Raw genomic sequence first — 13274 nt, forward strand, 5'->3', positions numbered from 1 at the left:
AGCACTCTACCCCTTGATACATAGCACCACTTCCAGCTTTTTCTGCTTATGTGATACTAAAAAAGCAAACCCAGGGCTTCATGCATGCTGGGCAAGCACTGTACCACTAAACCATATTCCCAGTCCGATCCCTCCCCTCTAGGTTTTATTGTTCTATTATTATACATCAACCATATTCATCCTCATTTACCCTCTTCTTTAGCCCTTTCCATTCCTGCTGGTAATTCCCCAGCAGAGCCTATTTTTCTTTGAAAGTTCATATTTAGTCTAACACTAAGAGTAACAAATGCAATTGCTTAACACTTGGAATTTCCTGCATTAATATAGTCAGTATTACATAATTGTGTGAGATGTTAAACCTGCCTCTTCAGTTGTTTGTTAGGGAATTTCTTTTTCTTTCTTTCCTTTCTTCTCTCCCTCTTCCCTTCTCTTTCTTGCTTGCTTGCTTGCTTTTCTCCCTCCCTCCTTCCCTCCCTCCCTTCCTCCCTTTCTCCCTCCTTCCCTTCCTTCCTTCCTTCCTTCCTTCCTTCCTTCCTTCCTTCCTTCCTTCCTTCCTTCCTTCCTTCCTTCCTCTTTCTCTCTCCTTTTTCTCCCTTTTTCTCCCTTTCTCTCTTTTTCTTTCTTTCTTTCTCTCTTTCCCTCCCTCCCTCCCTCCCTTCCTTCCTTCCTTTCTTCCTTTCTTTCTTTCTTTCTTTCTTTCTTTCTTTCTTTCTTTCTTTCTTTCTTTCTTTCTTTCTTTCTTTCTTTCTTTCTTTCTTTCTTTCTTTCTTTCTTTCTTTCTTTCTGTCTTTCTGTCTTTCTGTCTTTCTGTCTTTCTTTCGCCCTAGGACTTGAACTCAGGGCCTGTCCCTGAGCTTCTTTTGCTCAAGGTGTTAGAGAATTTCTTAGTATCATATTCAAAAGGGCCCTGTTGACAGATAATTCAACTTGGTTTTTCAATTCTGTTTGCTATTACTTAATCAGCACTTGACTACCTTTTATTAGGAAGACATAAAAAGAGATACATTATGGTCTGTGATTCTAACAAATAGAAGGTAAATATATTCTTCTGTTAATTTTGTTTTACTGTTGCAGGTGTTGGAACTGATATGCACCCGTGAGTCAGGAGCAGTTTTTGAGGCTGGTGGTTTGAATTGTGTGCTTACTTTCATTCGTGACAGTGGACACCTGGTTCACAAAGATACCTTGCACTCTGCAATGGCTGTGGTATCAAGACTCTGTGGCAAAATGGAACCTCAGGATTCTTCTTTAGAAATTTGTGTAGAATCTCTGTCTAGTTTACTAAAACATGAAGATCATCAGGTAAATAAGTTGCTTTGTTTATTTTCAGTCTTCAAAAATGATTTTTATAATGGTCCCTATTTAGAACTATATTATTTGAATATTTTAACTTGTTGAAGTAGAAATAATTATAGAAATTGTCTGCCTGCCTACCTGCTTTCCTTCCTTCCTTTCTCCCACCCTCCCTCCTTCTTTCCCTCCCGCCCTTCCTTCCTTCCTTCCTCCCTCCCTCCCTCCTTCCCTCCCTCCCTCCCTCCCTCCTTCCCTCCCTCTCTCCCTCCCTCCCTTCCTTCCTTCCTTCCTTCCTTCCTTCCTTCCTTCCTTCCTCCTTCCCTCCCTCCCTCCCTCCCTCTCCCTCCCTTCCTCCCTTCCTCCCTTCCTCCCTCCTCTCCCTCCCCTTCCTTCCTTCCTTCCTTCCTTCCTTCTCCTTCCCTCCCTCTCTTCCTCCCTTCCTCCCTCCTTCCCTTCCTCCCTCCCTTCCCTCCTCCCCCTCCTCCCTCCCTCCCTCCCTCCTTCCCTTCCTTCCTTCCTTCTTCCCTTCCTCCCTCTGCCCCCTTCTGTCCCTCCCTCCCTTCCTTACTTCATTCCTTCCTCCCTCCCTCCCTTCCTCCCTTCTTCCCTTCTTCTCTCCCTCCCTTCTTCCTTCCTCCCTTCCTTCCTCCCTCCTTCCTTTCCTCCCTCCCCCCTCCTTCCTCCCCTTCTTCCCTCCTCCCCCTTCTCACCCTCCTTCTTTCCTTCCTTCCTCCCTTCCTTCCTTCCTTCCTTGTTCCTTTCCTTCCTCCTTCCCCCCTCTCCTTCCTTCCTTCCTTCCTTCCATCTTTCCATATTTCCTTCCTTCCTTCCGACAGTTCATTTGAGATAAGAATTCCCAGGCTGAGGGGGGCACCAGTGGCTCATGCTTGTAATTCTAACTACCCAGGAGACTGAGATCTGAGGATTGCTGTTTGAAGCCAGCCTAGGCAGGAAACTCCATGAAACTCTTCTTTCTAATAAACTACTCAAAAAAGCCGGAAGTGGCACTGTGGTTCAAGTGGTAAAATGCTGCTCTTGAGCAAAAGAGACTCAGGGACAGTGCTCAGGCCCAGACAAGTCCAAGGACTGGCACAAAAAAAAAGATTTCCCAGGCTGGCTTGAACTGGAATCCTCAGCTCTTAGCTACTGAGTAGCTAGAATTGCAGGCTGAGCCTGTGTCTGCCTACCATCTACATTCTTTACATGTGTTACATCATTTAGGCTGATAAAATGAGACAAAGGTACCACTATTATATCTGTTTTATAAATGAGGTAACTGAGGCCTTTACTAGGTAGTGTCCTCAGGTTATACCATTAGCTGAGTATGGAGCCACAATTAAATCTAGGTAGATTTTATATTTCCATTCACAACAGCTTCCTTTCTTATAGTAACAGTATATGATACGATAGAATCCCCATTTAGGTTAAATTTATCTGTCTGCTTATTCTTTACATCATCAGGTTTCAGATGGAGCACTGCGATGTTTTGCCTCACTAGCAGACCGATTTACTCGTCGTGGTGTTGATCCAGCTCCATTAGCCAAACATGGATTAACTGAGGAACTCTTATCTCGAATGGCAGCTGCTGGTGGTACTGTATCAGGACCCTCATCAGCATGCAAACCAGGTCGCAGCACCACTGGAGCCCCTTCTACAACTGCTGATTCCAAGTTGAGTAACCAAGTGTCAACGATTGTAAGTTTGCTCTCAACACTTTGCAGAGGCTCTCCGGTAGTAACACACGTAAGAATGTTTTTTAATCTTTGCTTTTTAATCTTTTAGAAAAAAATGTTTTTGTATTCTGAAAATATATAAAATATTTTGTTGTATTCTCTTCCTAGGATCTCCTGAGGTCAGAGCTTCCAGATTCAATTGAGAGTGCATTACAGGGTGATGAAAGATGTGTGCTTGATACCATGCGTTTGGTTGATCTTCTGTTGGTGCTATTATTTGAAGGACGAAAAGCTTTGCCTAAGTCTAGTGCTGGATCTACAGGCAGAATCCCAGGACTTCGGAGATTGGATAGTTCTGGGGAACGTTCACATCGGCAGCTTATAGACTGTATTCGAAGTAAAGATACTGATGCACTTATAGATGCAATTGACACAGGAGGTCAGATTTTTTGTTAATATTATGAGATAAGAGATTAAAGGCAATTAGTTTTTTCACATAACTGTGCTATGGCCAATCTTTTAAAATAGTTTCCCATTTCCATATGCTTAAATTATCTGCCTGATGCATGGTAAGACTATTGAATGAGTAAAACAGCATTTGAAATTTATCTGTTTTAATACTTGAAGGGAGAGCCTGCGAGTTCTAAGATGAATCACTGATTGAATTTAGTGCTATTTTATTAAGATTGATGGAAATTGACTAGAGTAAATTGTAGTAACATATATATGTGTATATATGTGTGTAAATGTATTTATGTATATGTATATATGAGGTGATGAACAAATTCATGAAAGATTCTTCTGGATCGTCAGGCTTGTTCTTTTCGGTTCTTTGAAAGATAGATATGGATTAGCTTTTCCTAAGTTAAATTATAATACAACTCATACCCTGTTAAGCTGATTTTTTTCCTTATTTCATGTTTGTTTTTTAAGGCCTTAGGAATCCTCAGTGGTTGAAAAATTTTAGAATACTAAAGTGATTATTTAAATAATTGACCTTGGCATTTAAAACAATCTCTTGGCTGTGTAGTTAGTGGATTATTTATAATTTTTAAATGGTTCAAATTTAGAAAAGCTCTGAATTATTTTATTGGTTGTAAAAATGAAATTCTTTTAAACTTTCAGCCTTTGAAGTGAACTTTATGGATGATGTGGGTCAGACTTTACTGAACTGGGCCTCTGCTTTTGGAACTCAGGAAATGGTAAGCTAATAAATCAGCTAGTATTTTAAATGAAAGAGAGAAGTATAAATAAAGCAACTTTTATGATTTTTTTTCTATAGGTAGAATTTCTTTGTGAGAGAGGTGCTGATGTTAATAGGGGTCAAAGGTCATCATCATTACATTATGCTGCCTGTTTTGGAAGACCTCAAGTAGCAAAGGTAAAGAAGGTCTAGTGTTTAAAACCATTGATTTTTAAAATTACATTGTTCAAAAATTAGAATGATACATAAAATGTTATTCTCCTAAATTATGCCTCAAGTCATCGGTATCTCCCCATGTCTCTTCCCACTATAACTATTTGTAAAATAAGTTTTATATATATTTCCCTAGCAAAATTATTTTGGAGGCTGGGAAGGAGATTCAGTGGTAGAGTGCTTGCCTTGCATGCATGAGATGCATGAGGTCCTGGGTTCGATTCCTTAGCACCACATACACAGAAAAAGTCGGAAGTGGGCGCTGTGGCTCAAGTGGTAGAGCGCTAGCCTTGAGCTGAAGAGCTCATGGACAGTGCTCAGGCCCAGAGTTCAAGTTCCATGACCAGCAAAAATAAATAAAATTGAGAATTAAACTACATGTAATGCACTGCAGTCATCATATCTTAGGTATTCAGATGATAGTTGCTATTGTCACCTTTGTGTGTGGGTGTGGGTGTGCGTGCGCATGCACTACCCCTACACACAGAACCCGGATGCTGTCCCTGAGCTTTTGTGTTAAAGGCTAGTGCTCTATTAGGTAAGCCATAGTTCTACTTCTGGCTTCTTCATGGTTAATTGGAGATAAAGAGTTTCATTGACTTTATAGCCTGGGCTGGCTTCAAACTACAACCCTCAGATCTTAGCCTCCTGAGTATCTGGAATTATAGGAGTGAGCCACCAGTGTCACCTTTACAGTACAGAAAATTTTTGATAGTGATATAGTAGGTTTTTTTTTATTATTATAGTTTGTCTTTAAGTAGTTATACAAAGGAGTTTCAATTCAAATGTCAGTTTATGAGTACAATGCATCCTGATCAATGTCAACTCCTTCACCATTCAATATAGTAAGTTTTTAAATAGAAAAAGATGTCTCCTTAATCTCAAATTTTGTAAGTTTGAGTCTTTTTGGGTAGGACATGGGGTACTAAGGTTTTGAACTCAAGGCCTCAAACTTGCTAGGCAAGCACACTATCACTTCAGCTCCTAACCCTTTTTGCTTCCCTATTCATTTTGCTTTTTCTTTTTAAATTTAATTTTTTTCATTGTTATTATAAAGGTGATGTACAAAGGGGTTACAGTTACGTAATCAGGTAAAGAGTATATTCCTTTTTGGGCAGTGTCACCCCTTCCTTTGCTCTCTCCCAATTTTTCCCTCCCATCCCTACCCACAAATTGTACAGTTCATTTTCAATATAGTGGCTGGTGACTACCACAGCTGCATTTGTTCACCCTTTCTCCCTCCATTTTTGTGTCCCCTCCTCACCCCCCCCCCTTTTTTTTTTTCCGTCGTGGGACCCTCAGCTGTTCAGCTCAAGGCTAGTGCTCTGCCGCTTTAGCCACAGTGCTGCTTCCAGTTTTCTGGTGGTTAATTGGAAATAAGAGTCTCATGGACTTTCCTGCCCAGACTGGCTTTGAACCGCAATTCTCAGATCTCAGCCTCCTGAGTAGCTAGGATTACAGGCAGGAGCCACTGGTGCTGCCCCTTTTTCTTTTTTACTTATTTTTTTCAAACAGGTTGTTGTGTTTTGTTCCTGGCTACCCTGACCTGCTAACCTCCTGATCTCTGTCTTCTAAGTAACTGAGATTATAGTCATGTTCCACAATGACTGGCTTATCAGTAGGTTAGTTTTTAAAGAGAGTGGTGTTTCTAAGGGTGATTAATAATTAACAAAGCATGTTTTAGAGGTTGCATTTTAAGAATCCCTTTTCCTGACCTTCCTGGGAATGGAGTCAGAGGTCTCATACATAACAAACGCTCTTTTATCACTTAGATTTAATGCCAGTTAATAAAGTTTTTTGAACCATTGTGATTAAATATTCTCAGTTTGAGGTTATAAAAGGTTAAGGTAATGCTAGTGGCAGTGAAAGACAACAGATCTTGATGACTTTTTAGTCAAAATATACTAATTGGCATTGTGTAGGAAATATTGGCATTGATTACAGATCACAAGCTAAATAGTACTCTGTTTTTTGTTGTTTGTTCTGGGGCTTGAACTTAGGGCCAGGTACTGTTCTTGAGCTTCTTTTGCTGTAAGCTAGCACTCTACTACTTGAACCACAGTACCACTTCTGGCTTTTTCTATTTATATGAGGAATTATATACTGAGGAATCGAACCCAGGACTTCATGCATCCTAGGCAAGCCACATTCCCAGCCCCTAAATAGTACTCTGTTAATGCAGAAATTAGGAAGAATAATTTAATGAAGTGACACGTTCAGGTTGTAATAATAAAAAAAACCATATGTAATTAGTCTACTTTTTCAAGATATGAATAACTGCTTTTTTTTTTTTTTGGTTGGTCCTGGGACTTGAATTCTGGGCCTGGATGCTGTCCCTGAGCTCTTCAGCTCAAGGCTAGCTCTCTACCACTTGAGCCACAGCACCACTTCCAGTTTTCTGGTAGTTAATTGGAGGTAAATAAGAGTCTCACGGACTTTCCTGCCCTGGCTGGCTTTGAACTGTGATCCTCAGATCTCAGCTTCTGAGTAGCTAGGATTAACAGGCATGAGCCACCAGCAACCAGTTAAAATAGTTTGATTTTTTTTTTTTTTGTCAGTTATGGGGCTTGAACTCTGGGTCTGGGTGATATCCCTGAGCTCTTCAGCTCAAGGCTACTGCTCTACCACTTTGAGCCACAGCACCACTTATGAATAGCTGCTTTTAAGGTGACAAATGCAAAAGCAGATTTGGATTAGTATCTCTGTAATTTAAGTAATTATGGAAACTCTATAGATTGCTGGGTTAGATGTTAAAGAAACAAGGTATTCACATTGTTTTTCTTCTCAAGACTCTGTTAAGGCATGGTGCAAATCCAGATTTAAGAGATGAAGATGGGAAAACTCCATTAGATAAAGCTCGTGAAAGAGGCCATAGTGAAGTTGTAGCTATTCTTCAGTCTCCTGGTGAGTAGTAAATTCCTTTTAGGCTACGTAATATTACTTTTCATCTTCACTTCCACAGAAGTAGCTTTTTGTAGACACATGAACATTATATAAACGAACCATTCCTACAAAAAAAAAGATACCTGTCTCCTTTTATTTGTTAAATCTTTAGCAGCTACTGATACATTTTCTTGAGACTGACTACATGTTTCAAGAACCAATAAAATTCAGAGGTATTATGCAGATTAATTTATTTAACCTTGGAGTTGATGAATGTAAAGCCTTTGTGCGGTAATTTTTAGAATCAAAGGTGGTATCAAAATGATTTCCTTAATGGGTTATTCATCTCATTAAAAGTGTTAATATTTGTAAAAACACCATCAACAGATATTACCTAATTTTATATCCTCCCCTCTGGATCCTCCTGGTGTGAGGATCCAACCCAAGACCTTACACATGCTTAGGCAGTCACTCTGCCACTAGGTATCTATGTCCCTGCCCATTAGATGATTGCAATTTGAGGTAGTTATATCTTATTTAATTTTTGGTGGTACTTGGGTATGAACTGGTAACTTTTGCTTGCTAAGTGGGTGCTTTACCACTTAAGCTGTGTTCCAAGCCTGCTAATATTGGTATATCTTGAGATTTTTTTTCCCTCAAAATAAAATGTTTCTGAAAATAATTCTTTGTATAATGTTTTATTTGTAGGTGACTGGATGTGTCCAGTTAATAAAGGAGATGATAAGAAAAAGAAAGATACAAATAAGGATGAAGAAGAATGTAATGAGCCCAAAGGAGATCCAGAAATGGCACCAATATACTTGAAAAGGTTATTGCCAGTGTTTGCACAAACATTTCAGCAAACCATGCTGCCTTCAATAAGGTATTTATTTATATTGTTTGTATCTCTGGGCTACATGATACTAATTACTTTTTATATTTACCTTTTCAATAAGGATTTGAGGTTTAACATTTAAAAGCTATATTAAATGCCGGACACTGGTAGCTACCCCTGTAATCCTAGCTACTTAGGAGGCTGAGATCTGAGGATCGCAGTTCAAAGCCAGCCCAGGCAGGAAAGTCCGTGAAACCCTTATCTCCAGTTAACCACCAGAAAACCAGAAGTGGTGCTCTGGCTCAAGTGGTAGAGTGCTTGCCTTGAGCTGAAGAGCTGAGGGACAGTGCCCAGGCCCAGGGTTCAAGCCCCATGACCAACAGCAACAAAAAGCCAGCCCAGGCAGGAAAGGCCATGAGATTCTTACTTCCAATTAACCACCAGAAAAGGAAATGGTGCTGGAGCTCAAATGGTAGAGAGCTAGCCTTGAATAAAAAAGCTCAGGGACAGCTCTTAGGCCCTGACTTCAAGTCCTGTGATGGACCCCCCCTTCCCCCCCCCCAAAAAAAAAAGCTATATTAAGAATAACAATTAGGGCTGGAAAGGTGGCCTCAGGGGTAGAGTGCTTGCCTTGCATGCATGAGACCCTGGGTTCCAATCCTCAGCACCACATAAGCAGAATAAAGCCGGAAGTTGCTCTGTGACTCAAGAGGTAGCCTTGAGCTGAAGAGCTGAGGGACAGCGCCCAGACCCAGAGTTCAGCCCCCACGACCAACAACAACAACAAAAAGAATAACAAGAGTTGGGTGCTTGTGGCTCACATCTATAAACCTAGTTACTCAGGAAGTTGAGATCTGAGAACTGCAGTTAGGAGTCAGCCCAGGCAGGAAAGTCCGTAACACTCTTATCTCCAACTAACCAACAAAAAGCCAGAAGTGGTGCTGTGGCTCAAGTGGCACAACACTAGCCTTGAGTGAAAAGTGTCCAAGCCATGTTCAAGCCCTAGGACTAGCATGTGTGTGTGTGCGCACACAAAATGGTAACAGGTTAGAAGTAGGAAAACCATTTTATCTCCTGATAGTATTTTCTTTTTTGTTGTTGGTGGTTGTGGGGCTTGAATTCTGGGCCTGGACGCTGTCCCTCAGCTCTTCAGCTCAAGGCCAGCACTCTACCACTTCAGCCACAGCATAACTTCTGGTTTTCTGGTGGTTCATTGGAGATAAGAGATAAGAGTCTCATGGACTCTTCTGCCTCGGTTGGCTTTGGACTGTGATCCCTCAGATCTTAGCCTCCTGAGTAGCTAGGAATACAGGCGTGAGCCACTGGCACCCAGCTTCTGATGATACATACATACACACACACACACACACACACACACACACACACACACACACACACACACACACACACACACACACACACACACACACACACACACACACACACACACACACACACACACACACACACACACACACACACTATATATATATATATATATATATATATATATTTTTTTTTTTTTTTGGGTCTGGTCATGGTCCTGAACTCTGGGCCTGGGCACTGTCCTTCAGCTCTTCAGCTCAAGGCTAGCACTCTACCACTTGAGCCACAGCGCCAGTTCTGCCTTTTTTTTTCTTTTTGCTTATGTGGTGCTGAGGAATCGAACCCAGGGCCTCATGCATGCAAGGCAAGCACTCTACCACTGAGCCACCTTCCCAGCCCTGCTGATGATACATTTTAAGAGAAAGTATTTTTTAAAAATCAAGATGATTCAATTTTTTTTTTTTTTTTTTCAGTTGTTGGGCTTAAACTCTGAGCCTGGGTGCTGTCCCTCAGCTCTTCAGCTCAAGGGGAGCACTCTACCACTTCAGCCACAGTGTCACTTCTGGTTTTTGGAGTGGTTTATTGGAGATAAGAGCCTCACGGACTTTCCTTTGTAGGCTGTCTTTGAACCATGATCCTGAGGTCTCAGCCTCCTATCTAGGATTACAGGCATGAGCCACCAGCGCCTGGCAAGGATTAGATTCTTAACACATTTTTGTAGTTTACAGGAGAATATCAACTCACTTAGAGAAATATAGCAAATATTTATTGGGCTCTGTGGAAGCTTGTTGATAGGGTCAGTGTGAAATGGCCACTGGAAGTGTGGCTAAATAGAGATGGTTTTTGCTTATTGTGGTTTTGCAAGCTAGTGAAAAAATATATAAGCATCCAGAGTGGAGGTGACAGATAATGGATATCAACAAAGATTTTTGGGAATGATTATTTGAGCAACTTGGAGATTTTGTGCAGAAATGAGATTTAAATTTTGTCTTCAAAGTAGTTTTCCAGGTGGATGTATTTGGAAGCATGAGTGGGGAATGAAATGTGCTAACACATGGTGATATAAATCAATCTATCCGCAGGTTCTTCTGGCTCTTTTACTCTACATTGTATCTGTAGCCTGTCATTTCTGTTTGCCAATACTGTGGTTTTCAAGTTATCATAGATTTGAATATTTTCATTGCCTTTTAACTAGTTATTTTCTGATGTTTTTCTTTCTTGACTCTATTCATAAATATTAGGCTGAACTATATTTTAAAATTAGACTTATATCACCTTACTGCCTATTTGAACACTGATAGTTCTGCTTGGTCATAAATCAGACTTCTTTGGTTCAAGTGGTATAGTGCCAGCCTTGAGCAAAATTTCTAAGAGCTCAAGGCCTAAGTACTGGCACTTACATAAATCCTTCTGATCACCTTCCTCAAACAAATAAACTACCTCTTTTTGTTTTGTTTTGTTTGCTAGTCCTGTGGCTTAAACTCAGGGCCTGTGCACTGTCCCTAATGTTCAAGGCTAACACTTGAGCCACAGTGTCACTTTTCCAACTTTTTCTGTTTATGTGGTGTTGAGGAATTGAACCCAGGGCTTTGTGCATGCTAGGCAAGCACTCTACTGCTAAGCCACATTCCCAGCCCTAAACTAGCTCTTTAATTCTAAGGCTCTCAAGGTTTTATAGAATACCCAGCCACGTCTCTGATTTCACTTAGTACTATCTAGCCCTAGGCCTGTGACACACTAGTTTTCTTTCTGTTTTTAAACACTACAAGTACATCTCTACATTAGGACCTTTGTACTTGTTTTTCCATCTGTTTAAAACTTTTTGTTCTCAGAATGAGTCATCTGCATAGATTGGTTGCTTTGTGTCATTCAGATCTCAGTTCAAATGTTACATTCACTGAAGTTGTCTACCTAATTTAAATTTAACTGTAGGACACTTTATATATATCATATTTTACTATCTTCACAGAGTTTACACTACCTAAAGGTTTTACTTTTTGCTTATTGTTTCTCTCCTCTCTCTAAAATAAACACTTAAAAGCTGGTTTTATGTACTGCTGTTTTTCTACAAAGGCAAAGACATAGAGAAGAGGGCCTGACACTTGTCCTCAACATATATTTGCTGAATGAATGGTCAGCAATTACAGGTCTGTTGATATTAATGGAATACAGCATATATTTAGAAAGCTCAGTGAATAATGACAAAGGCCTTTCTATGCTATGATACCAAGTATAGTCTTTTAAAAATTTTTTTTTAGGGCTGGGAGGTGGCTCAGTGGTAGAGCGCTTGCCTTGCATGCTCAAGACCCTGGGTTCGATTCCTCAGCACCACATAAGCAAAAAGAAAAAAGCTGGAAGTGGCGCTGTGGCTCAAGTGGTAGAGCGTTAGCCTTGAGCTGAAGAGCTGAGGGACAGCGCCCAGGCCCAGAGTTCAGGCCCCATGACCGGACCCCCCCCCCCCCAAAAAAAAAATTTTTTTTTATTATTTTTAAAAATTTTATTGTCAAGGTGATCTTCAGAGGGGTTACAGGTATGTAAGCAAGGTAGTAATTACATTTCTTGCCTAACTTGTTACCCCTTCTATCATTTCCCCTCGCCCTTCCCTCCCTCTCCCAAGCCACACCAAGTTGTACAGATTATTTCCAACATAATGTCTTGGGAGTATCTCTGTTGCATTGGTTCCCCCTTTGTCCTTTGTCTTACCATTTTGTTCCCCTTCCCTTCCTTAGTTCAGATAAACATATATATAATACCCAGGGTACCAAAATCGAACACAGTGAAAACGGGATAACTATAGCAGGGTAAAAAACACAAAAGAAAAAAGAAATCAGGTAGTACATTAATAACAATAACAACAAAGAAAAACCTCTTGTGTCCATGTCTACTTAAAGAGAGACTTCTCTGAAGAAGAAATAAGAATGGCCAATAGACACATGAAGAAATGCTTAATATCTCTGGCCATAAAAGAAATGCAAATCAAAACAACAGGGAGATTCCACCTCACCCCAGTCAGAATGGCCTATATTCAAGAAATCTAATAACAGCAGATGCTAGAAGGGATGTAGCCAAAAGGGAATGCTACTACACTGTTAGTGGAATGTAAACTTGTTCAACCACTCTGGAAAGCAGTATGGAGGTTCCTTGAAGGGGCTGTACATAAAGCTCCCCTATGACCCAGCAGTCCCACTTATGGGCATTTACCCAAATGACCACAAACAAGGCCATTCCAAAGCTACTAGCACAACAATGTTTATTGCAGCATTATTTATTATGTTTTGCCAGTCCTAGGGCTTGAACTTAGGACTTGGGCATTGCCCCTGAACTTCTTTTGCTCAAGGTTAGCACTCTACCACTTGAGCCACAGCTCCATTTCTGGCTTTATCTATTTATGTGGTACTAAGGAATTGAACCCAGGGCTTCATGCATGCTAGGCAAGCACTCTTATCACTAAGCCACATTCCCAGCCTCCAAGTATAGTCTTAGTTAAAGATTATTAAAACTGGAAACCAGTGGCTCTATAAATTCCTAGCTACTCAGGAGGCTGAGATCTGAGGACCATGGTTTGATGCCATCCTGGGCAGGAAAATCTGTGAGACTTTTATCTTCAATTAACTGTCAAAAAACTGCAACTGGAGGTATGGCTCAAGTGGTATAGCACTAGCCTGTAGCCATACAACTCATGGACAGAGCCTAGGCCCTGAGTTCAGCCTACAGGCCTAGTAAGAAATAAATAACAAATTCAAGAGTTAGGAGATAGATTCTGTATAAATTGGTGACTAGGTACCTGTGCAGGGCAAATTGAAGGAAAAGATAGCTATCACTTTTTTTGTTGAGTGAATGGAAATTT

The 13274-nt window shown here is 40.6% G+C and overlaps 1 protein-coding gene across 3 annotated transcripts in view; it reads left to right on the plus strand.

Annotated features, from left to right (window-relative positions):
* Hectd1 (HECT domain E3 ubiquitin protein ligase 1) overlaps nt 1-13274 on the plus strand; it is a 117865-nt gene that overhangs the window by 24554 nt on the left and 80037 nt on the right. For all 3 annotated transcript variants that reach the window (XM_042677401.1, XM_042677402.1, XM_042677403.1), the window contains exons 4-10: nt 1075-1302; nt 2755-3036; nt 3135-3405; nt 4092-4168; nt 4249-4347; nt 7173-7287; nt 7975-8149. In XM_042677401.1, the coding sequence (XP_042533335.1) occupies nt 1075-1302; nt 2755-3036; nt 3135-3405; nt 4092-4168; nt 4249-4347; nt 7173-7287; nt 7975-8149 (1247 nt within the window). The remainder of the gene's footprint in view (nt 1-1074; nt 1303-2754; nt 3037-3134; nt 3406-4091; nt 4169-4248; nt 4348-7172; nt 7288-7974; nt 8150-13274) is intronic.

The sequence above is a fragment of the Dipodomys spectabilis genome, unplaced genomic scaffold, assembly GCF_019054845.1.
Source record: "Dipodomys spectabilis isolate Male_0828 unplaced genomic scaffold, ASM1905484v1 ptg000038l, whole genome shotgun sequence".
Classification (NCBI taxonomy): Eukaryota; Metazoa; Chordata; class Mammalia; order Rodentia; family Heteromyidae; genus Dipodomys; species Dipodomys spectabilis.